The sequence below is a fragment of the Anneissia japonica genome, unplaced genomic scaffold (genome assembly GCF_011630105.1).
Source record: "Anneissia japonica isolate Jap-2015-1 unplaced genomic scaffold, ASM1163010v1 scaffold287714_len2871179_cov188, whole genome shotgun sequence".
In the NCBI taxonomy this organism is placed as follows: domain Eukaryota; kingdom Metazoa; phylum Echinodermata; class Crinoidea; order Comatulida; family Comatulidae; genus Anneissia; species Anneissia japonica.
This window is the reverse complement of record NW_022755542.1, coordinates 563,715-589,408: the sequence shown is the minus strand read 5'-3', so window position 1 is coordinate 589,408 and position 25,694 is coordinate 563,715. Positions and strand designations below refer to the sequence as shown.

Genomic DNA, 25,694 nt, shown 5'->3' with positions numbered 1-25,694 from the left:
TTTTTTTTCGGAACGATTGAAAGTGTACATTCACCGAATGGAATAATGTTTAAAACGAACGAATTCTAAGTCGCCCAACTTGATAAAGAAATAATAAACTTGTCGGGACGCTACCCGCTACATCCGACTAAAGTCCTCGGCAGTGTGGGTTGGGTGTGAGCTGCTAAGCTGTGATTGCGTGCTTTTCAATGAAGGGTAAGGAAAACGTAATCTACGTAAAAATCTCTATCCAAATCCACATGATTCATTTACAGGAGCCTTATGTGAATTATTGATTTCACAATCTCTAGAATCATTCTTATTATGACAAAGGCAATTTGCGACGCCCGCCATTCCCATTTGCACGGCTGCCGAATGTTGTTGTAACAATGCTTTCTTCTGATATTAATTACCGCCAATTGAATAACATTCACCGTTTCCCGACTCAGCTCCTGCACTTTTTGCCTGGGGAGCTTACGTCACTTGCCTTCCAGCGATATTGCGATGTACTGTACTTTCGTTGCTTTGTTAGCCTAGGCACCTAGACTTCGTATTACATATTAGTCATCATTATTTTACACGCATATTTCCAAATATGCAATGCTGTTCGACTTTTTTCTCTGGAACCATGAGAAAACTATCGTAACTAATCATTGGTAAAAGCTTTGGAATTAATAGATGATTATGCACACGTCACTGGAGTGTGAATCACACGGGGGATGGGTACTTAAACACTCTTACATTAAGTTACAGCAAAACTTTATATTAAAAAAAAAAATGCATTTTTGAGACAGATCATTGTCATAGTAATATTATGCAACTTGATAAAACTAATTACTCGAGTCTAAATCATTATTTTTAACATTAAATTTGCTGGCAATAAGAGGTTGATCATGCCGACATTGACTCTTAATCTTCCATCCCTCACCCACACAATCCAAATATATAATAGGCCTAAGAGCACTCCAACAGCCTCTTCACATTGTAGCACAAAAATGACAATTTTAAAAGATTAACAAACGTATTAGGGATTTTATTTAGTCACTGTATTATTATACCGGTACGTGTTATATTATTTTTCTTCGTATATGGGCGTGCGTGCACTGGCCTTTTCTGATTGGTCAGTAGTTAAGGTTGGCAGCTCTTCAAAAAGGTTCTTATTTTTTAATCGTATACACAGTACTAATAACAATCGTAGGATTCTTGTCTGCAGCGGTATTAATGAGCGCCTATGGATATAAAGTCATCAATATATTTATTATTCAGAGAAGATTCTTTTGAATAGAACACTGATGGTTTGATAACTAGCAGAGTTGAGGCCGATAGAGGGCCATACACAAGTCTTGGATTGTTTTTTTTTTTTTTTTTTGCATTTTGAAGCGCGGCCTTGTAGACTTTCATGCTCCAAATCTCATGTATGTAGGGAGACTTAAAATATAGGCTTAACAATTCATTAGAAAGATATCCTATAGCAGGGAACAGTCACCATGCCTATAGGGTCTTATTCAAATTAATATAATTTCTGTAGTACTCGGTAGAAATATGTAGTGTTAATTGTGTATTTTCAATGGATTATATTTACAATAAGATAATAAGAATTGGAAGATAACTGGAATAGAAAATCTTTCAAATTTATTTACTTACTGGCGTGGATGTGAATCTCTATAATTCTTTTAATGAATGATAGATAGAATAAGCCATATGCTTATAATGAGATTGGCTGAGATAACTCGAATAAATCTTATCGGATTCTATCAATTTTACTTAAGATCGTTATAGGAATATGACTCAATTTCATATGAATTGCTGTTAGGTAATGTAACTGCATTCTGGTTTAATAGAATCTTCTAGAATTACCGTGCCCGCTTATTTAAAAGGGGCGCTTATGAAAACAGAGTGAAAATCGAGGGTTCTTTAATGGGAACTTATTAAATACAGGGACTTTTTGAATGAAAACAGGTTATAAGGACATTACGAATGGTGGTGCGGCGGAAAACATAAATGTCCAGAGAACAGGCTCATGACAATTGTTGTGAATATTTACGTAACAGCAGAATAGCAGATGCAATTAGTGGTGGTCACCACCACTAATTGCATCTGCTATTCTGCTGTTCCTACCTGGAGTGGTTAGCTTGTTGGCCATCGGCCGATTGAGTTAAGTAGGATGGCAAGATTATTGCAGATTTTCTTGAAATGAGATGGGAATGTGTTAAAGGTGCAAATTGTCGGAAAAAGAAAAAGAGGAGTTGGACTAGGCCTAGACAAATACCGTATGTAAGAAGATGAAATATACTGTCTGTCCAGGAATCAGAGCTCGCATCTGTCCAGAAATGTTATCCTCATTTTGATATTGACCTAAAAAGAATGTGATTCCACTCTGCAGCTCAAATCATGCCAAAACCACAGTCCCATGATTGATTGGATAATTGACTTGCTAAAAAGAAAATCTTATGATATTATTGAGGGGGTGCTTAATCAAACGGGGCGCTTAAGGGAATTTTCACGTTAGGAGGGGTGCTTATTCAAGAGGGGCGGTTATTCAAATGGGCGCCTTCGCGCGAGTACCGTAACTCTTACAAAACTCTAATACACTGAGCTCTTTATAAGGATAAAATAATTGGACCATTGATATTAGGCCTATATAGAAGGTTGACAAGATAAAAAGAGTCATGTAGAATCTGAATAATAAAGGCAAAATGATCAAATACGATTGTTTACCGTATATAATTAAGTGTAATTTATATGAGATTCATACTGAATTGGTTATTAGGCCTACATGCAGGTGATCCTTTTCTTTCTTTTTTTTTAAACTTAAACCATAGAAGGAACTCTTCCGGCGTGTCCTAAAAGTCGGGTAGCTCTCTTAAATAAACAAAATAATGTGATGCTTTATTTAGGCCTATCATTACGAGGGAGTGGAGACGTTTGTTAGGGGTGGGGAAATCCTGTGCTGTCACGGAGTTTAAACCCATGACACTGGGTTGGAAGGCAAGCAACACTGGCTATACATCTCCACCACTAGTTTGATTCAATTATTCTCAAAATTCTGTTTAGATCCAGATTTAGTCTCCATTTAGTTTATTTTTGGGAACGCGAGACCTAACCCTGAGTGAGACCTTAATTGTTCTGAGAGAGACCATCCAAACTGAGTGTAGGTCCCAACTGTCCCAACAATGAAACTAAATAGAAACTCAGTTGGTTACAGTGGTAGGCCTATTCCTCAGGGCAGCGTCCTGGGTCCGTTACTTTCTAATATCTTTTTAACGATCATATAACTAGAGGAGATAAATTAAAAATTATTAGGCCTATTCTATACCTCGTTCAAATTTGAGGATGCGTCAGAAATTTTTTTACAAATGCTGTGTGCAACATCTGGAATAATTTACCAAGTCATGTGATTGAGGCAGAAACGTTAAATCAATTTAAATCCCGTTTGGAAAAGCATGGCGTCGTCACCCGCTGAAGCCTTTTCCCCATATGTACAATTGAGGGACAAGCTTCGGCTTCAGAAGTCTTGGTATCAAAGTAGACCAAGGTAGGTAGAACAGTCTCGAATTGGGAGGTGAAAAGATTTAATAATATGTCATACTTTAATTTATTAATGTTATTTAGCTCAACACAATATACTTTTTTGAATGAAATAAAATGAATGAATCCAGTATTTTTATCAAATATCCCGCCAAACAATTAAAAGTGCTGAATATTCAAACATCCATGCTTAATATTCATGACCTCGAAGAATGGTACTCAGTGTGTGGTGGTGGTTCCCTGTTTTGAGTGGGATGAGATGTCATTCATCGCTGGACGCGGTTACCACGGTGCTGGATAGCGAATTGTCCTACTTTACTGTTCGAGAGTAACTCACTTTTTCAGCACTAGATATTCTACAGATTTTGGTTAACGCATGTCGGGTAAGTTATATCCTATACATTTAACTTCGATTTTCTGAAATGTTATGATTGTCATTATTATTTCTCTTGACCAACCAAGCCCCAGGCAAGAGCTAAACGCTAGCCATGACGATGTGTATCACTGTACTATGCAGGCCTAGTCTGTGTTAAGCCCGCCTACCTAGCCTGGCTGAACAATAGGAGAAAAGGCCTAGCTAGGCCTAGGCAGGCACGTTCACCCCGATCCATTTTCATGGATCACTTCGGCGCTAATGTACTTCAGATATTTTTCGTATTCTACTCTAACAATTCTAACCTTAAACTTCAGCCTCGTAATTTTCTTAATGTTAGGCTAGTTTAGGGCCTAGGCTAGGCCCTACCCCTAGCCTAGCCTACCATAGACCTCCTCTACTAGGCTCAAACCTAGGCCTAGGTAGGCTTAGCCTAGGCCTATGAAGTATTAGCTACAATACAGTCAATAGCTAGGCTAGGCCCTGGGATAGGTGAATATAAAATATAATCAATAATAATATTGACTTGAGCTACATCTGGCTAGATAGGCTATATATAATATATAGCCTAGGGACCTAGACTGTAGAGACTGTATAGTAAGACCTGCGCTAGGAATATATCCTCCGCGCAAAAGTCTGGCCTAGGAATCCGTCCTCACATTTCAGAAAATAAAAGCCGATTTTTCCACGCATTGGCTGAAAATTAGGCTTTAAGTTTAACCAAATATTATGTATTAATTATGCAGCAATTACAATTCCATGCACCTATTTTCCTAATTTGAGCTGATTTTTTAGGTATCATCTGCGCAGTTAAAAAACTTTACAGTATGGCCAATTTCCATGCATATTTTGCCAAAAATTAGGCCTTGACCTAAAATCTTTTTTAAGCCACATTTACACTAGACACGATTACGATACGACGATGACATATCATCGCGTAGTTTGTATTCTTCAACACTGCGCACATCTGTATCGCGTTGTTGTTGTGTCGTAATCGTGTCTAGTGTAAATGTGGCTTTACTCAGAATAAATTATTTACTATAGATCAATTGGTATGCATTACCTGTACGGCTGAAAAAATAACCAACATTAATTATTATAGTATTTTGGCAGACATACAATAATACAGATGTCTCAAGTACTATGGAACGTCCATATTTGCTACGGAAATTTTACCTAATTATTGTCGTACGGAAATAGACAAAAATACTATAGGAATTTATCATAGGTGTAGACCCATAAATAAGTAGGTCTAAAGTCTAAAACAAATGACTTTTCCATCAACTTTGGTTACATTGTCCCTAGACCATTCATACTTGTCAGATTACTGATAAACAACTGTTATTATCTTGTACCGGTACCTGTAATTTAAGCAACCCATATTTTGCACACAAATTATTAGGTGCTGCTACGGAAATTTTGTATTTACATAGGGATATTTGAAGACTTGGTTACTGAAAAATGCATTTTACTAACTTGAGAATCTGCCAATGCCTAATATTTCTTTATATATATATAAAATCACTTTATTGCATAAAAACAATACAGGAAGCAAATAAAGAGCCCAGAACAGTGTCCCAAAACTGGGAGCACGCAAGGCTAAATGAGTTGACATACAAAAACATTAAGACACAAAATATACCAATATATAAAAGTATTAAAATAGAGGCCGGCCTCTCATCAAATTAAGGGAGACTGCATTCAATTAAATTGTCAGTTCAAAAAGAGGCGGATTAACCCAAGGGGGTTGATCTTTGGCGTAGTATATAGTAAAAGTGTATGTATTACTTAAAGTAAAGTGTATGCCTACAACAAAAATGATGTAGGCCTACGATATAAAATCTTTTTTACGATCAAGCTTTCATTATTGTCCATAATCAGCAGTACATTTGAATTATTTCTGCAGCACCACCTAGGCCTGAGCCCCCTGTTGTGGGGAAGGTGACCCACCATAGTATTGAGCTGTACTGGGACAAGGCAGCAACTGCAGACACGGTCACTAAGGGTGATGGCCGTCTGAGGTTCACAATTCAAGAAGAAGATAAAACAGGTGGATGGGGAAACGTCTACACGTGAGTCTGATTTCTTCACTGTTCACATTTAGAGGTATTGGGTTAATATTAACTAAAGTCACAGTACTTATAGTACCTTACCTTAATTACCCTTTGGCCGCAACCGAGTACTTCTGATGCTCCAGTTGTTTGGGTCTGACATTTCGTTGCCAAGGTATTCAAGTGGTGGGCCGGTATCCCTTGTGATGGTGTCGGGGTAGGTAAGAGGGTGGCTACCAGGTCCGTTTTTTAGGATACGCCATACACTGTAGGTTGAATCAGGGGTTTAGCAAGAAAAACGAAATAGGCTGTCCAAAATATGCTTTACTTTAATGCAACATTTGATAGATTCGAAATACAAAGAATTTGCTAAAGGTAGACCAGGCACAACTAGGCTAGCCGAGCTGAGTAGGCCAAGCCGTCATGGTAAAAGTGGCCATCCTAAATAATTGTTAGCCGTCCAAAAGACGGTCGGACGGCATGCTGGCTAAGCCCTTGAGTTGAATACACGCTTGGTCTTTTGCACGGAAACAATGACCAGCAGAATGGGCTCTTGCAGCAAGGGTGGTGGATATGGGTGGGATTCCATTGTATATTTGGCTCAAGTAGGGTGGTTTCTGCAGTTTAAGTTCTGAGGCTCTTAGTATTGAGCTTTCGATTGCACGACGACAGGAGGAAGTAGAACGTAGTGACGTCATTAAAAGTCATCTGCGCATGCGAGTACGATGAGGTCACTTCATCGAGTAGATTCTGGAATGCAATTTAGCCAATTCTACGCATGCAGAGAAAGTTTGACGCCATGTAGGATGCTCACTCATGAGTGAGTGAGCGTCGCGTCGTTGCACAAATCGAAAGCTCCCTATCTGGCACGTGCAAGTACCATTCAAGTCGCTCTTCATAGTCCAGGTCTCAAAAGAAAGTTAAACAAAGAAAGCCCAATGCAAATACAGGTTTTTAAGGGTGCAAAGTCATCAGCTCTCCACTCCATCCCCAGTAGCCCTTGTTAAAGACCTTGAAGGGTCCCAAATAATTATTATTCTTTACACTGAAATTAATATAAATATATGATTCTAATTGGTTAATTTGAAATAAATTCTGCTATAGTTGATTAATTGGCACAGTTATTTTCTTTTTGTTGACTCAGGTTGAGTAAACACACCTGCTGATTAAAAACGTTAATTACTAAAGAACTACTCTTAACTTAATGTAACAGAGCGGTAGTCCAGTGGTATTTATTATTATTATGGTATTCTACTAATTGGTTGATCATGAAGCCACAAAAATGGTTGTGTTTCTCAAGTAACTGTGACATTTGGATTTTTTTTTTTGCTATGAGTCTAAATCAGTTGGAGCGCCAGCGGGTGGAAAGACAAGCCGGGACATCTGTCGTCCCGTGCCACAACAAGGTCGCCTTAATAAGCCATAAAAATACTCTCCCTGTGAACCCTACCAACGATTTTTATCCTGGGATCCTGACAGAGGCTCTAGTCGACCCCATTGTTTGGACTCCCTGTCAGACATGTTGGACAAACTTTCAGCAAATTTCTTGAGCCACAGCTGGTCCAGACCAATTAATGGGGTTCGTTGCCGACTATCACCCTGGACTTTGGTTGGGTAAATTGTAATCATAGGGCTAAAATTAGGTAAGGCCTATACATAATGATAGAGCATGAAGCATCATACACATTTTATTAAGCCCCTCAAAAATTTATTTTGTTTGACTTGATAACAGATTAGAGCCAGAGTCATGCTCATTCTGTTTTCTCTTTATGATCTGCCTCTAAATCTGTAAATTTAATACAAATTTGAAATATAAAAAATAATTGAGACTACATTACTTAATTTGTATATCATTTTATAATTTACTAATCTTTTAAATAAATGAGAGCCAGAAATAGTAACAGGCATTGAAATATTTACCGTTCCTATCTTGGCAATACACTTTTTAAAAAGGATTTAGGGACTTTTTTGTAGTAAAATGGCTGTAGTTTAAATCTCTGAAAACTGAATTTTATTTTCTTCTTAATCTATGACTTACTGAATTTTGATGACATGTGGTTCTTTTCAATAAGCAATTAACGTTCTATTTAATTTTGTTATGCTTCTTTCCTGAGTTTTTAAGTGACAATATACCATTATTAAGGTACAGTAGGCTGATGCATCAAAGTTTAATGATGTATTGAAATACATTGTACACATTTTGTTTTATTAATCTTTTAATTTATGTTTTGTTGAAGTAGCATTAGATGTAGTATGTTCTCAGACATCCCTTTCCTAAACCAGAATGGTGTTATGTCCTTCATGATTGATTGTCCAATGTCAGTTGGTGGTCAACCACATAGACTTGGCTTGAGAATTCATTGATTACTGTAGTAGTTTGTACTTAGTCTTTTTTGTGAAACAAAGAAGACTAAGTACATTCCTTTTTGGCATATAGATTCCGAAGTTAGATTATATATTAGTCTAAATTTAAGATGTAATTAGCACATATCTTGATACAGAATAAGAAGCAAAAATTAATAAACATGCTTTTCCAGTATAGATTGCAAAGTTAGGATATTGATCTAATACTGTAACTGTTTTACAAAACCTGATCAACAAGTGACTTAATCAGTGATACGAAAATGCAAGTCCATGAGTCACATATTGAATTGTAACCTATTGATTTCAATCAATGATCGAGATAAATAACCAAGTAAGTTGGTTGTCATGACTTGACAGAAAAAAAGTGTGTTTTAATTAAAGCCTTGAATTACAGCCTTTCAACTATATTAAACTACTACGTGTTGAAAATTAATTTCATTCAAACAAACTCTATACACTAAGAATACAAACCTCATTAACTGCAAACATTGTTGTCACTAGCAGTATGCAATATAATTAATAACAGACTCGTGTTGGCATTAATTACACCATGAGCGACTTGGTTTACTTTCTAAATAACGGGTAAATATTTCTTGTTTACTTGATATCCTGTGTCTTTTACTGCTCAGTGACTAAATACTCATTTTTCAATTTCACTAATGAACAAAGAGCATTTTTTACAAATTGAAAATAATATGCCCAGCTATTACTTTTTCCCAACACCTACAGTGTAAACAAGGCTTCCAGTATTACGGTATATCTTTTTGAAGTTTACTTCACTTCGTCTTAATGTGTAAATAGGCCTGTGTATATACTGTACACAAAATAATTATCCAATGCAATATTTATATTGTTTTAATTCATTTGCTCATTCTTTGTAGTTAGGCTTACAGGCTCAGACAAGACTTTTATCATACAGTACCTTGTTTCTCAAACCTATTTTAAAAATTGTTGTCAGAGGAGGGTGAAAAAAAATAAAAATAAAAATTTTCTTATTTAGCAAATAAGTTCGCCAAAAACATCAAGACGGAGGAGAAAAACAAATTTTATTGGCGAATGTGAACAGTGTAGCAATGGGATTGTTAAATGCTTTTAATTTATATACCGGTAATTAGGAAAAAATATACATATCTTATTTTTGGAGATTTCAAGTAATGAAAATAAAGAAAAAATTATATTTTTGAAATCTCCATTTTTTGTGGCAGCTGGTGGGCTAATTTTATTTTTATTTGAAATCATTATTGGTGGACAGTGGGTTGGCCATACAAGGTATAAAAAAAGTCTTGCCTTTAACAGTATCTTTACAGCAAGTTATTGAGTTATTTATCCAGTTACCATGGAAATGTATTGTTAACTTAGTTTTCTGTTCCATTCATAATTTCCTTTACAAAGGTTCAATCACAAAGTAAATTTAATGGTTGAATGTATTTATTATAGCCTGTCTAGTTGTTTATCTGGTTACCATGGAAATAAATAATTTATAAAAGTTTGCTAACTTTCCCCAAAACTTTAGGTCAAATTAGGTCAAACAACAATAAAAGTAAAGGAAAATACATTTTTAGTAACAATTGCTAGATTCTGGTAACCATAGAAATACATGAAAAGTCATCATAACATGGACTTTTGTTTGTTTGACATAATTTCCTGGTTCTTATCAGAGCATACAATCATTTATACAAGTTGTGAGTTGGTGTTGGTATTTTGTATGCAGGTATTTATTAATTACTTCAATAACCTATCCTCACAATACCTCCCAGGAGTTCAAAACTCCTAAAAAGCAGCTTTCTTTTGTATGGTAAATTTAGGAAAATTTTCGGTGTAATATTTTTTTTGCATTGTCTGTTAAGCCTGGCACTTGCTTTGCACAACGGCCATACGACCGTCACACGAAAGAATAGAACTCCGCTCCATGTGAGCACTAGACGACGTGACGCTGTCTGCTGATTGTCGGTGGCAGTCTAAATGGATCGTCATTAAAAACAATCTGTTGCATGAGTGTCATCACGTTGTATTCTTCATGGAATTAGATTTAATAGTGTAAACACTAGTGATTGCAAGTTGTCTAATACTTTTGAGTCTGACAAACTTAAGTAGTGGCAGCACTGTAAGCGAGTTCTTAACAAAAGGTCTAAGATTCCCGACAGAGCAAATATTAAGATTTCCGATGAACCTTGATGTTTAGACTCTAAGAATGAATTCAAAGCAGTGTTCTCTTGACTAAATGATAATCTTCTGTGATGTAGGTCCAGGGTTTGCCAACGGATTCCTGTTTGCACTGCCCCTGGTAGACTGGATTCCAGTTCATAAATTTTGTCTTAATCAGTGACAACTCTTAAAAAAAAAAAAAAAAATTTTTGCACCAATGGCGTTCCATATTAACATATTTGCATGGCGTTCCATACTATACTCTTTCTGGGTTTCCAAATTAACAAGTTTGTCAACATAAACAAATGCTGGTGGCACTCTCCAAAATTATCTAATACTAGGAAAAATCAATAAATTAGAGACTTTGTGGCAAGTTTACACCACTGGATACAGTATCCTTCAAACTAGGAATATCTTTTTGATTTGTAGTTGATTAACGGCTATGTGCGGCTTATTCTTGAGTACTCTCCTTAAGTATTACCTAGTACTACTTAATAATAGCTAAGCCATTAATCAGCTAGTCCGCAAGATCAAAAGACTTATTTTGTTGTCACTGGTTATAATTTTTGAATTCACAAACACTCTACTCAACTATCGAAATTGATGGATATTATTGAGCATCGGTTTAATATACAGTATTATTTTTTTGCATTTTTGGTAGCTTAGTGGTGGGACTTAAGCCCATCAGACATACAGGTAATTTGCCTTACCAAAACAATTAAAAAACAATAATTCTTTGTGGAATGCATTCTGTATGTCAGTAAAGTGTCTTAGAACAGCTTAAATTTGCCCGATACTGTAATTCCTTTAGTCGATACCATGTAGCATACACTATTTCTAAAGACTTTTCCCCTGGGCCCGGTAGCCTTTGGCAATAATTATTAGACCACGCATTCAGACACCTTTTGCTCCCCTTCATTACACTAGTCCAAAATCAACTCTACACCCTAAGCCTCGTAATAATTTCATGGACTCTCTCAAGCATCATGTGTGTATGTTTGTCTTGTGAAAAGGAATTGCCAAGTTACATTAATTTTCATTAATTTCACCATGTTTTATGCAAGTAACCTATCAAGGAGGCATGAACAGGTGCAAGGCTCTTATAAGTCTTGCCCCTGTAGCAAAAACATCAACTTAAAGCACATTAGGAAACTTGGCAGATATCACATCAAATGCTAGTCAATATGAATGGATGCTAGAGTTCAAGTGGTTGCCAGTATTGATGAAAACATGGATGACTTTCTTTTAGTACATTTGCTTGTTGCCCGATTCCAATACGGATACTGGTTCAAAATTTATAATTGGTTACCAAATTTGGGTATTAATATAGATGGACAGTGATGGCTCCAGCAACTGCTGACAGTGGGTCCAACAATCTGACCGCAGGGTCTGGACCAAGGGCCATCCAGAGTCTCTGTCAGTCCCTTGTTGGTTTATGGGGCGACTGAGGTATGATTTGGGATTTTCCAAAAATTGTGCTTTTAGACCATAATATTAGGGATTGCAAATCACAATAACCTTGTTTGGATTGGCAAATAATTATTTTTAGTTAACGACCTCTTTAAGGTTTGAATGATTGAGAGGAGGGGGGTTATGGTTGTCCAATTTGGAGAACTTGTCCCTAATCCCTTCTTTTCCCCTCCCAGAAATGTTTTTCAATAGAGGATTCCTGAATACCAGCTGACCTGGGAATAGCTTGAATGCTCATATTCTAAATATGCTTTAAAAATATTTATATTAATTGATTTACTGTATAATTAAGAACAAGCAGTGTTCAGTGTGCTACAGTAATTGTAATTTATTAATTGAAATATGAGCATCTCAAATGTGATTTGCTTCATTCAGTTTGGAGCTCAAAGAATCATTTTAATATTTATTGAAATCTACTTTGCTATACTGTCAAATTTCAGTAGGCTATACAGTGTGTTTATTTCCATCTTTTAAACTAATAGCATGTCTTTCAAAATCACACTTGTCAATATTGACAGAGAGTGGTTTAACACTGCTTATCTCCATTCTTACTCTTCCTTACCTGCCCTATATCAATTTGACCTACAGTACATTATATATACCTTCTGCATGTGTTGAGCTAAAAATATACTTGAAACATGCAACTCAATAGTGTGAATTACTTTTGTAGCTGTCAACAGAAAATTAGAATGGAAAAAAAAATCTTGCCAATGGATTCAATGTTACTGTAGTCTTTGCTTATATTCCTTTGTGATCAGTTGCTGTACAGTTCTACCTTAAAGAATAATGGTTCAAATCCCAGTTGTACATTTTTCCTATATTCCTGAGAAAGGCAATATGCCTTTTTCTGTTCCAGGAGTATAATAAATCTGGGTATTGTAGGCTTGTGAAGCTAAAACAAGGGGAAGGTGGGGGGGGGGCATAAAATGGGTCAGAGGGCAAAGTACATTTGTAATTTAACACTTAGGGCCACACCCAAATGTTTCCAGTGTGCTTCATAAAACCTTTATAGACTGCTTTTATACCACTTTTTCCTCAGTTTTAACTTTTAATATTACTTTTTACAGATGATGAATGTCGGGCTGTAAAAAAACCAGGGGTTTTCAAGCCAAAGATACTTGGTGGGTGGCACAAATAGCATTTTAATCTAGCTTTTGAATAATCCAGTGCGAACAGCACAGGAAGTTTCACCTCTCAGGAAACTTACCCTAGTTGCGTGGTTAGTTTGCCCTGGGAAAACTAAACTAGGCTAGTTTTACCAAGCAGGAAAGTCCAATGCGAACTCGGGTAAACTTCCCAGAGTCACCTCACTGAATGACCTTCTCCGAGTTGCGCATGGGCTGTGACCCAAAATCACACGTCAGACACAACGTTGATAAATATTTTTCGCACGCTTTTTTGAGATGGCTTACTATTTACTAAAATTTCTTATTCTTTCTTCTACTGCTTGCTTTATTGCAGCATGGTTGATTTTACCTTTCCTTTCTTTTCTTTGTCTACCATTGTTTGCTCTTGTTATTGGGTATGTTTGTATTCTATTCAATAAACGAAATGTTGCACACTTTTGATTGTTTTGCACATGATCGATCGGAGATGAAGCGGAAGTAAACATCACAATTTAATACCCCTAATAGTTTATTTTTACGACTCGGTTAGTTTAACCATGGATGGTGGTGAAACTAACTATGTCGATTAATCCAAGTGCGATCGACAGGAAGATTTACCGATTTGAATGTACCCATGGTCTTGGTAAAATCTTCCCTTTTTTAAATCCAGTGCGATTGCGGCTATAGATTTTGAAATGAGCAGTTGGGTTTTTTAAAGGTTTTCCCAATTTTACTACTATATTCTAGGCACCTTTATTTTAGGAATTTTATTTATTCATCACTCACTTTTTTCTGTTGACCTCCCACGATCAACGTGTTTTGTGAAAGACCAGATATGTGAAATTACTACCATCTTTATTATATGTTATATTTACTATTTTAGGAATTTTATTTATTCATCACTCACTTTTTTCTATTGACCTCCCACGATCAACATGTCTTATGAAATACCAGATATGTGAAATTACTATCATCTTTTAGTATGTACTGTATTATATTTACTATTTTAGGAATTTTATTTATTCATCACTCACTTTTTTCTATTGACCTCCCATGATCAACATGTCTTGTGAAAGAGCAGATGTGTTTAAAATGCTACCATCTTTTATACTGTAGTATCTACTGTATTTATATTTACTATTTTAGGAATTTTATTTATTCATCACTCACTATTTTCTATTGACCTCCCACGATCAACATGTCTTAGATGAAAGACAAGATGTGTTATTGCTACTAGCTTGTATTATGTAGGCTCTATTATATTTACTAGATGTAATGGTGTTCATACCAGTATCTTGAAGTGGAGGTACATGGTCTAATATTATTACGTGTGTAAACTTAATTTTAATAAAAAGAGCTTGTGACTAGCTTTAAATAAACAGAGTAAATATATAATAAATATAATAATGGATATGATTTTCTACAAAGTAACGATTATCCATAATTAACTTAAGATAAAGGTTATTATTATTAATATATTATTATGAGGTGGAAAGTGTCAATTCATTTCTAATTTTATCACCTCTCTTTGTGGCGATTATTAAAGATTATTTTTAAGAGTTATCACAAGAATTCAAATTAATAAATTAAGCACAACAACAAATTTGTAGGTGTCTGTGCAGGGTTTTTGTAATATATAATATAAGATGGATACTTGATTTCCAAATTTAAAGCCTATGTACACCAAATAATGTAATACTCTTCTATATTATGATAATTCAATGTATTTCGTCCAGCTATAGTTTTGGAGAATCGTTGCCCATGTTGGCCCTGCGGAAATATACTGTATACACTAGATAGGCAATGTGAACTACAGATTCAACCCTACAATATGTTGATGGTTCAAAAGCATTAACCTACTGTATGTCTTTTGGCTACATGCCTATGGTTAAATAATTCTTAAAGAGATACTTACTCTCGGTAAACGACCCTTCATCGCATTAAGTGGATCTAAAGACTATAGAAGGGAGTTCTCCCATGGCTTTCTAACAATTCATCGCAAATAAGTTGTCAAAATTTGAACGTTCTTAGACAGAGGTAGAGTTGATTATTACAACCAGACAACTAAATTTACTTGAGCTATAACAAATAATATCTTGCTATAAAGGGCTTTGGAACAGTTTCTAATCAAAACTATTAAAGTTATTGTGTGACCAGAGAGTGTGGGAGAAATATTCAGTACTTCTGTTGAACTTCAAGTTTTTAGACCAAGGTTAAAGTAATCAATTCAATTAAAACAGTTGACATAGCTAGGTTACTTGTGCATTAAATATATGATCATGCTGGAAGAATGATTTATTTTCTGTGAACTCAAAAGTTATAGTTTGATACTATGTACATTTAATTGGCAGGAACATAGTCGTAAATTTGTCGCTCCCCAGTGTGTTTTTAAGTGTATGAGGGATTAAGGTTTAGAATGATGTTCCCTATTTTTAACTCCTGTTACAATCAATCTCTTCCTATGTCTGGGTAAACAAAATAATAATTGTTATAAACTTCACAAGCTTGTTGCCACATTGCATTATTGACATTCATAATATCATTTTTTGCCTATCGCTATGTGATCATTGACCGTTGCTGTGCATACACATTGCTAGGTATATAATTATTGCCCTTGCATACATTTTTCTGTCTTCTGACAAAGTAACATACAATTAGCAGAAATAGCATTCATACTGTATTTCTTAAAAATTTAGGCGTTAGATTAATAATTATTTTAAATATGTGTCACAACTTTGTTTTGGCACATTTTAGTATGTATGACAGAATGGATGATAATCTGGTCCTTTGTACATAATCATTCAAAAAAAAAAACCAAGATGAGAAGATTTTCTCTCGGCATACAAACTCAATTGGTACATTTTTTGTGTTGCAATAGTAAAAGGATTGCCGCTTTGAACAATAAAGATTTTGTTCTCTAATTGGCAAATATAAAGATATGTTTCATATGTCCACCAATTATAGCCATCAACAAAAATTCCTTTTTATGAATGATAAATAAATCTTGAATTTTGTGTCTGAGTGCATAGCATAGTGATCAAGTTTCAACTATCATTTGAACTTTCATCCGCCGTTTTAGACCCTTTAGCAATTTGTACTTTAGTGGAATCTGTCGTAATGAACATTAAGGGAATTGAACAATGTTAGCTTACATACATGTGAATGTGATTATTTTGCAAAGTACACATAAATGTTAAATATAGCTATCTTGTGGAACTAATAGTAGTTGACTTAATATGAAGTGCTGCAATGTCATTGTTGCAAAGTATGCATTAATGTCTCTACCTTGTAAATATTAGTCAAGTTTAACAGTTTTCAATTCAGTGTTCTTTTATTCAGGATGACTCATTTAGTACATAAGTAATGGATTTCCACAAGGTTCGATTTTCAATTGAAATACCATTGAAACATGATAGAAAATGGAACAAAGACAGTACATACTGTGTGAGCATGATAACTGTTGATTATTTAAAAGAGAAATTAAATGGAAAACAAAGAATATAAACATTATAATTATACTGATATGTTTAAACATACAGCATAAACTAAGGTGCTAATGAAAGGTTAATTTATACATTTAGATGAGCAGTTATTAAAAACTTCATTTTCTTATAATTATTCTCCAACAGGGGTTTTTTTTTGTCATTTTTCAATTATTATATTGTGTAAATATACAGGTATACTGTATCTGTAGTATTAGTATTTTTAATGATTTTTAAAATATTAATGTCATTTATGTTCCTTTTCTTTTACTTCCATTTGTAACCACCACTGTGTAATTTTCAACAATGCCATATTTATTTTAATAAATGCCCCCGCTTTGAATAGATGCCCCTGCAAATAGGCGCCCCCTCCCCCATCTAAAACCTCATTTGGAATATACGCCCCTTTCTCCACCCAAATGACTAGACAAATCTAATGGAAACGACATCATTCTCAACACATTTGATTAATGTTCTACTATTACACTTTTTTCTGACCTGCTTGGGATCACAGTATTTATGACCATAATAACTCATTTTGACGGTATTTATGTTTAGTTAATATGTGGTTCCACATTTACAGTGAAATTAGTATACATGTCTATTTACACAAAAAAAAAAAAAATACCCCTCCCTTGAATAAACGCTCCCTTAAAAACCCTTCTCAACAATAAGTGCCCTGGGGCGTTTATTCGAATAAATACGGTATTTAAAAAGTGTTGTTATTATATACAGAATGATCATCATACTACAGCATGCTTTGCTATGACAAAATTATTGTGGAGGTTGATTTATTTTTTTTTAATTAGTACTAAATTTTTGTGGGTCAGTTGAGTAGTTTGTCAGATCAGTTTGACCATATGAAACTTGTGTTGTGACATTATGTGCTAAGTGATTTATACAAAGCAGCTGAGTGGGTTAGAATAACAGTCATCTGATAGCCTAGAGAAATTCAACATTTTTTTGTGAAATAATACTTCAATTCAGATCAAACAGTTAATAGGTTTGTTAGTCCTCCATATCAATGGAAGCATGTGGAATACTGTAGTACCGCTTAAAATCCGAATATTTAGGGTTCGAGTTTGAAGCCAGTCACATTTTTGTTCCTTATGTGTTTTATTTCCCCACCCTCAAGAGTTACAGTAGGTCTTGCATAATAATTGTGCATTAGTACAAAGATTTTATCTAGTCAACAGGGATATTCCCCAGGAAATGAAGATAGATGGACAGACAGCCCCATTCAGTGACACAGGACCTTTCAGCAGGGGTGGCGCCAGAGGGAGGGGGCCCACAGCCCCCCGTCGGGGAGTGCTGGCACCCCCGTCAGGGAGAAAATGCACAATTCGTCGGGGAGAAAAAAAAATTATATGTATTTTCTACATATTAGTAGACTCTAAAATCGATTAAATAAGCCTTTGAAATCCCTATATTGTTAAAATTTTTGGGGGCTTCGCCTCCTGGACCACTTTTGAAACCTTTTAATCGAAGCTTGACCATGCCCACATTGCTTTTGTTGGGGAAATCTGACCCCTCGTCGGGGGCATCGGCTTCCTTGTCGGGGACCTCGGCTTCCCCCCTGCTTTACAGTAAGGTCCACTCCTCTGCCAGAAAGGCCAACCATCTGTTCTGGACCAAAAGGAATAATAAGTTTTTTATGGCTTACTGAAAAATATCTGAAATTTTTTTTTTCTGAATATTTTCTTTTTTTTCTTCACAAAAATTTTTTTTTCCCTTTCTCTAGTTTTTGTCCTTGGAACCCTGGCAGATTCCTTCAGCTTTTATTAATCTCTTTATTTACAATGACAATTTAAAGTGCTTTTATACATGCTGAATATTTATAAGGCAATAGTGTAAAAGGTTTTTGTACTTTATTATTACCATACACATTTACTTTAATTTCTTTCTAGAGTTTCAACATATTAAACTTGATTCAGGATGATTAGTCATTTTAATAGAACATGATGATAAGCATTGCCCTTTGGAAAATGTTACTAAGGTCTTAAAAAAACGACTGAGTGCACAATTGTGTTTGGGGGACTTCCTGATTGGTCAGTTTTAAGTTTGATTTATACTCTTTAAAAGTCAATAGCCTTCAGGTTCATGTCGTTAAAGTACTGTAAAACCTTTAGGGTACTCTTTAAATGTTTCCACTGGGAAGTGCCGCAATGTTCCATCTTGGTAGCACAAGTGTGGGAAAGATGTACAGATGTTGGTTCAAGTGTTACAATTTCTGTTGGGGCCTACTACAGTAAGAAGTTCAACTGTAGGATATATTCTAAACAAAATACTGTCCTAGAGCACATTGCAAATTCTGTGGTTTACTAATCACCCAGTGGGGAAATTTTTGATAGTTTTATTGTCCCTAAAATTTCTACAGGTAGTGTGACTCATAGTAATTTTTGCAATATTACTGTAGTAGGCCTGTCACGCCAAAATTGGTCAGGGGAAAAAAAGGTCCGGCGGACAGATTTTGTACCCGATGATTAGGGCAACACCATATAAACTGGTAAATTAACACTAGTTACAACAAGAGACTATAAATAACTTTATTTTCCTGAAAAGTTTAGATCTAGTGTTACCTATATGCTTATATTCTAAATATCTGATGAAAGTTGAAACAAACAGTATATTTTTAATTTTTCAGAGGCTATGCAAAACGTTATGTGATTGAGTCCCTGGAGCCAACCTCGGTTTACCGTTACCGGCTACGTGTTACCAACGACCATGGACCCAGCGAACTTAGCCCCACTGTTACAGTCTCCACTACTAGTAAGTTATACAGTATATTCCAAGAAATTTGTGTTTTCATTTAATTTGCATTGAAACAATGAGCAGCATATCAATTCAAATTTATTAAACATCTTTACATTGACTGCAGGCTGTAATAGTGTACTATATTTCCAATCAGGGCAGTATGGTCATGCATTCAAACGAGTGTTATCAATAATATTTTGCCAGTGTCTTGATATATCAACTGTGTATATTAATCCAAATGCAAACAGCTGCACAAATTGGTCAAGGTAATGTTACTGTAAAGTTAATCTAGTGTCAACCCAAGTTTAAACATAGATATTGCCAATAATATTACTTTATTGATTTTCATAATGCAGAGGAGCCGTTGACCGCTGATCACCTTCATAGAGCCATCATGTTGACCGTCGACATTGACCGGATAATTGAGGTATTGGAGACAGGTGAAGTTTGGGTTGATACACCAGACAAGTTTGGATTCACACCCCTCATGAATGCTGCACAGAAAGGACACAAAGAGTATGTTTTGTAATAATTTTCTTATCCATTAAAAAAACCAATTTTTTTTCATTTTTGTAAGAGTTTCTATTAAGGCTGTGTGATATCGTATGACCATTGTATTCAATTTTCTACAGTAATTTTTCTTGGATTACGTTTGTGTGAAACACACAATGGAAGTCAAAAGACTTAATTCTAGTGCATGTGGTGCTTCTGGTTTTAAATTTGCCAATGCACTTAGGGAGAATCTGTTGCTCTTTTCCAAATGGTAAGCTGCCCAATTCAACACAATAGTAGCCCACTAGAAATAACTATTTAGTATTGAAGTTGCCAGTACACTGGGAATCCATATCTCTTTTCTGAAGAGTGTCTTTGCACATTTATAAGCCATATTGTGTATCAAACAGAGCAGCTTACAATATATGTCTTTTGAAAGATGGTGCACTATTAAAAATTGAATCATGTACCTGGTAACTTAATAAAAAAAATCCAATGAAAATATTGCTAGAATGACCCAAGTTGCATAGTAAAACCCAGTAAACCACACTCAGGAAAATAATCAGGCTGTTTTCTCCAATCAGAAAAATCAGGGTTAGTTTAACTAAAATTAATCGATTGCAAACACACCTTCAGATGTGATGCTATCTTGCTCTATAAACCAGAGGCTTAGAGAGCAGAGTACAAGAAAACCAATTCATGATTGCAAACATCTTAACCACTATTAAGCCACAGTTTGACATCTAGTACTCACAGTCCTGTTTAAATTATTTACTGTTTTAATCTATTATTTGATTTAGAATTGTAAAAGTGTTAATAGACTATGGAGCTGATGTGAATGCTCAAACAACCAGTGGTAAAGATGCGTTGATGCTAACATGCTTCGCTGGTCACCTTGACGTCGTTAAGATCCTGCGGCAGAATGGCGCCAAGTGGACAACAGCAGACAAAGGCGGATCTACAGCTATCCATTGGGCAGTCGATGGCGGAAATACAGAACTTCTCCGGTGGATGATCAGAGATGGAGCTGATGTAAGATCTAGTTTATTTTCTATTTTCTTTCCTTCTTTTTTTATAGGAATAGGATGAGGAAGGGGGTGGTGGAGGTGATGATGAGTATTTGTATAAAGTAAGATGATGATAGTGGAAGAAAGATGGTGTTGATGATAAAGCAGATGATAGGGATGGTGGTGGTAATGGTGATAAGGAAAAGAAGAGAATGGAGATGATGTCAATGAGGAAAAGCATGAGGAAGATGATGATAAAGAGGAAAATATTGATGAAGGATTATGATGATGGTGATATGGTGGATAAGAATGATGATAATGAGGAAAGTGATGAGTGGGAGGATGAGGATTTTGTCAATTTAAAAAAAAAAAAAAAAAATCTATGCTTTTATTTTATGATTTTATTTTTTTTCTCAAAATACTATATAACAATTTCCCCATGAACTTTTGCCCATGCTTTAAATTAATAGAAGAAACCATTAAAATAGCACACAGCCAAGTAGCTTATACCCATTTATTTAAATTGTATTTATGATTAAAATGATATCAGTCTTTAAATATTATATAACTTCTTGTGATTGATAGATTAAAATTTATTATTTATTTATTGTAGGTGTCTGCAAAAGAGTCTGTATCAGGGTGGACACCATTAATTCGCTGTGCAACGATGGGTGGTAATGCAGAAGTTGCTAGGGTGCTATTAAATGACGGGGCAGATGCCAATGCAAGAGATAGTGATGGAAAGACAGCCTTGATGGTAAGAAAAGAAACAAAAGATAAAAGTTATAATTAATTACCTGAATAAACATAAATGCCTTTAGAATTAACTACTTTTAAATAATTTTATTTTACAATTATGCTTTGATGTTTCTAATTGTGTTTTTAAATGTTTCTTTTGAAAAGAATGCAACACTGAATGGCCACCAAGCACTAGTAGAACTGCTTGTGTCTCGTGGGGCTGACATGCACATAAAAAATGACCAAGGCAAGACGGCTATTCATATGGCTCACTCATTTGACCGAAAGGTGAGTATAAAACATTTTTTCATTTTTGTGTGACACTTAGATGGTAGCCTTCACATTCCTTAGCCATTGAAATTTTGCTTAAGATGAAAATTTTCATCTAACCTTATGTTCTTATGGCGGACATATTGGGTCACCTCTGCAAGTTTTATAATAATTGTCGACTTATATAGCACCTATTGTAGAGATCTCTTTGCGCTTAGCATTATTACACCCGGTCATTGCATCAAGCACATATGGAACACATACTCAGGTCCCTTGGGAGAATTCCATAATGTTGCAGCTGTAATCAGGTATTTTTTGTGTTTTAAACTACCAGGTACTCATTTATACTCCTGGGTGCCCAAGGACTCAAGCAATGCGCCACACGCTCCTAGCGTAGTGTAGTAGTAAGTATAATAGGTCTAAACAAGGTTCTGGAAAGTTTAATTGAAATAGCTCACAGCCCTGGAAAAAACAAAACAAAGGGCTTAAAATTTTGACTGTTAGTAAATTGGAGTAATTTTGGAATAATAATACAGTTAGGTACCTTGAAGATGAAAGATTCTGCTTCCTGGATATGTTGTCCATTGTTGAATGTTTATTGGTGGTATCAGACTCCTCGTCAGAATTTCTAGCGCTGGCATTTTTTTAAACTTCAGACTTAGTACATGATTTTTTTGTGCTAGGTGTAGGGGTACCTAAAGTGCAAGTTTTTTTTTCAAAATTATAAAATCAAATGGAGAAGAAAAGAACATTATATTCAAATGTAAGTCTGAGAGAATGCCATTTCCGAAAATTGAGAGGTGCCATAATCATAAATTTTCTTACCTCTGCTCCTTTTCCCATATTTGTGAAAGTCCCCTTCTATTTAAAATCCACTGCTATAAAATAGAATGGGTAGGGCTGTCCTTGAAAAAGTGTAAAGTATACAATTTATGTTGGCCTGCTGCTTATTTCAAAAGATTGGAACTGGCCACCAGCCTACAGTGACTATTAACAGCATGCCGAGGAATGGTGTCCATAAACATGTTAATCTCTGACAACACTAATAGCATCAAATTAACATGTGAATATTGCCATCCCATTCCTTGGCACGCTAACAACAGTCACCGTAGATGGTAACATGCATACAAAAGACTGTAGAAAAGCCACATATTACAAATCAATATTTTAATTATAACTCCCATTATACTCATTTTATGTTGCAATCAGTGATGGGCGCTTCAAGATACCTTCATCACCGATTGCTACATATAAAAAGATTGTAATTCGGTAATTATTTCATCGAAGATAGGGAAAGACAAAATTAGAGAAATTAAATCAGCGCCTAAACAGTATCACTACCATGCATGGACATGAAAAAATACAGCACAATATGAATAATAAACATAAATACAGACCAATCACAAATAAACAGGAGGAACAGTTGGGATACCATACATTAAAGGACTTTCAGAAAAGATTAAGAGAACATTTGAGCTGTCCACTCTCTAAGTCTCATCAAGGCACTTAGTAGGCACTTTACGCAACGGGACGGGAAGACGGGTGGACGGTGGTTTTGTGCTCATCAAAGCGTGAAGGCCACAGTAAATAATAACCCAAATTGCCGTTGTAATTTTAGAGCATTTAAGGTTCCAAATGATCAGCTTTCCACTCAAGGTTTCATGTTGTCTTGATAGATTTAAAAGAAATATAAATATATAAAATGAAGAAATATTATTGTTTTTAAAGCTAATTATTTTTTCTTTCTGTGGCTTCTTTTTTTCAGAGGGTCATCAAATTCTTTGAAGAAATTGAAGCAAAGACTGGTCAGGGCGATGCAAGGTAAAGTTTTATGATGGTGAATGGTGAAATGAAAAAGCTTTATATTTAGATAAAATAACTTGTTACACCTTGTTAAATACTACTGTATTTTAAGAAATGTATGCAATTTTTGTATGAATAATTATATAATTGAATCCTTCCAATTGTCAATTTCATTGATCGAAAGACTTATTGATTGATTCATCCGTCCATAGTTCTGCTTATTTCTACAATATTTTTCAAAGATGCCTTTTAATATCTTTTATTTTATTTAAATTTGCATTCGATTGTAAAAAGCCCACCATTTAGATAATGGAATATGTAAGTAAAAAATATAACAATACATAATTATAAGTGCTGTTACTCTAAGCCTAATTTTTAAAAATCTGTTCACAAACCTGATAATTCTGTAACAGTAAATTATAAGGGTAAAATTTTATTGCTTTTGGATGATGGTTGGTATTGCTAAGTAGATAATGTACTTATAAGTAGATGAGTATGTATATTCTGAGCAGTCAGTTGAGCTAAAATGTATGAATAATAAATGTTATTATTTAAATGTATATTTAAGTATGGTATATACATCCTATTCTTCACCTTTTACAGGATACACGATTTTCTTTATTATCAGAATCTCACTACATTCCAAGAGGCATTGTGTATTGCCAGTGCCGTAGAAAAATATTTTTCATTGGGGGGATGATTGGCGTGTTAGCCAGTGTCGGGGGGGGGGGGGGGGGGGGGGGGAAACTGCCCCTCCCTTGACGGTTTTTACCGGGCTGACCAAGCTGTCATACCAGACTGGGTAATAAGAGAAAAGAAAGAGGGGAGAGGGAGGGAAAGAGAAAGAAGTGGAAAAGAAAAGGAAAGAAAAAGAGAAGAGAAAAATAAATACAAGAATAAAAATGAAGATATCATAATGACCAGACTCACAACACCCTGCAACCCCGTCTCCACTTCAAAAACTGTCATAACTCCTTTGATCTATGCTACCCAATGGCGTAACCACTGGGGACAAGGGGAAAATATCTATCTTTGAAAAATCTTCCCCACCCCTTTATAAATGCCCTTTTCATCCCCTGAAAGTGCCTAAAAACCTCAAATTTCGCACTCCGCACGCATTTCTTGTTAACATGGGCCAATTTCCTTTAAAAATTGCACATTTTAGGGAGTTTTGATCAATTCCAACGAAATTAGAATTAAAAACACCGGGGGACAATTAAGGAAAATATCCATCTTTGGAAAATCTTTCCGCACCACTTGACAAATGCATCCTCTGAAAGTGCCTAAAATTCTCAAATTGTTTGCGTGCATTTCTTGTTACGGTAGGCCAATTTCCTCGGCCCCAAAAATTGCACATTTTAGGGAGTTTCCATCAATTGCGACAAAATTAGAATTAAAAACACAAAAAAATTTTGTGCGCATTTTTTAGGGCTTTTTTAGGTTTATCCTTTTAAGTTATTTAAACACATAATAGTCCCAAAACTCAAGAAAGACAAATTTAAGATAGATCGTTTTAACCTAAAAGAAGGGCCTCAATGTGTATTGATGGTGAAAGAATATGTTTGTAATAAATAGAACCATGATGAAAATGCTTAGGCCTATATTTAGTTTCAAACACACATGTGTGGCCTATATTATAATTAAGATAAGCCCTATGTCGTATTGTTTTCTATATGGGGAGTGAGGTGGGGTGGGTATGGTAAATTACTAACCGGGAAAATAAATACCCACTCTGACCCAAGCCCCCTGTTACGCGTCTGGTGTTAGTGCCAATGTGTGCCCTTGTGCGGATAGGAGATGTGCCCCATAATGGTTAGCTCCCGATCCGGATACTAGGTCTCTCGTGAGAAACAGGCTTATATCCTTTAAATTTTCAATCAAAACTCACACGAAAGTTAATGTTAACATTTAAACAAGGAGATATTGAAATGAAATATTAACGGATTCAAATAATACTACCTTTCCAATATACTTTGCATGCGTAAACCCTTAAATTTGCTGCTAACCACTTTAAGGCTTTTTGTAGTAAACAAATTTTAAATAGTGAAAGCTGAATTCTTCTTCGAAGTTTGTAACTTATTTGATCCTTTTAAATGAGCATTTCAAGGTTTGAATTTAATTTATTAAGGTTT

General features: G+C 35.3%; 1 protein-coding gene across 1 annotated transcript; it reads left to right on the top strand.

Moving 5' to 3' along the window:
- The first annotated feature begins 3,755 nt into the window (after positions 1 to 3,755).
- LOC117123611 (fibronectin type 3 and ankyrin repeat domains protein 1-like) lies at positions 3,756 to 24,124 on the top strand. The gene is made up of 8 exons (XM_033269605.1): positions 3,756 to 3,890; positions 5,787 to 5,952; positions 19,143 to 19,267; positions 19,609 to 19,768; positions 20,545 to 20,776; positions 21,365 to 21,508; positions 21,655 to 21,777; positions 23,525 to 24,124. The coding sequence occupies exons 1-8, from the start codon at positions 3,884 to 3,886 to the stop codon at positions 23,582 to 23,584; spliced, it is 1,017 nt and encodes a 338-aa protein (XP_033125496.1). The 5' UTR covers positions 3,756 to 3,883; the 3' UTR covers positions 23,585 to 24,124.
- The last annotated feature ends 1,570 nt before the right edge of the window (positions 24,125 to 25,694 follow it).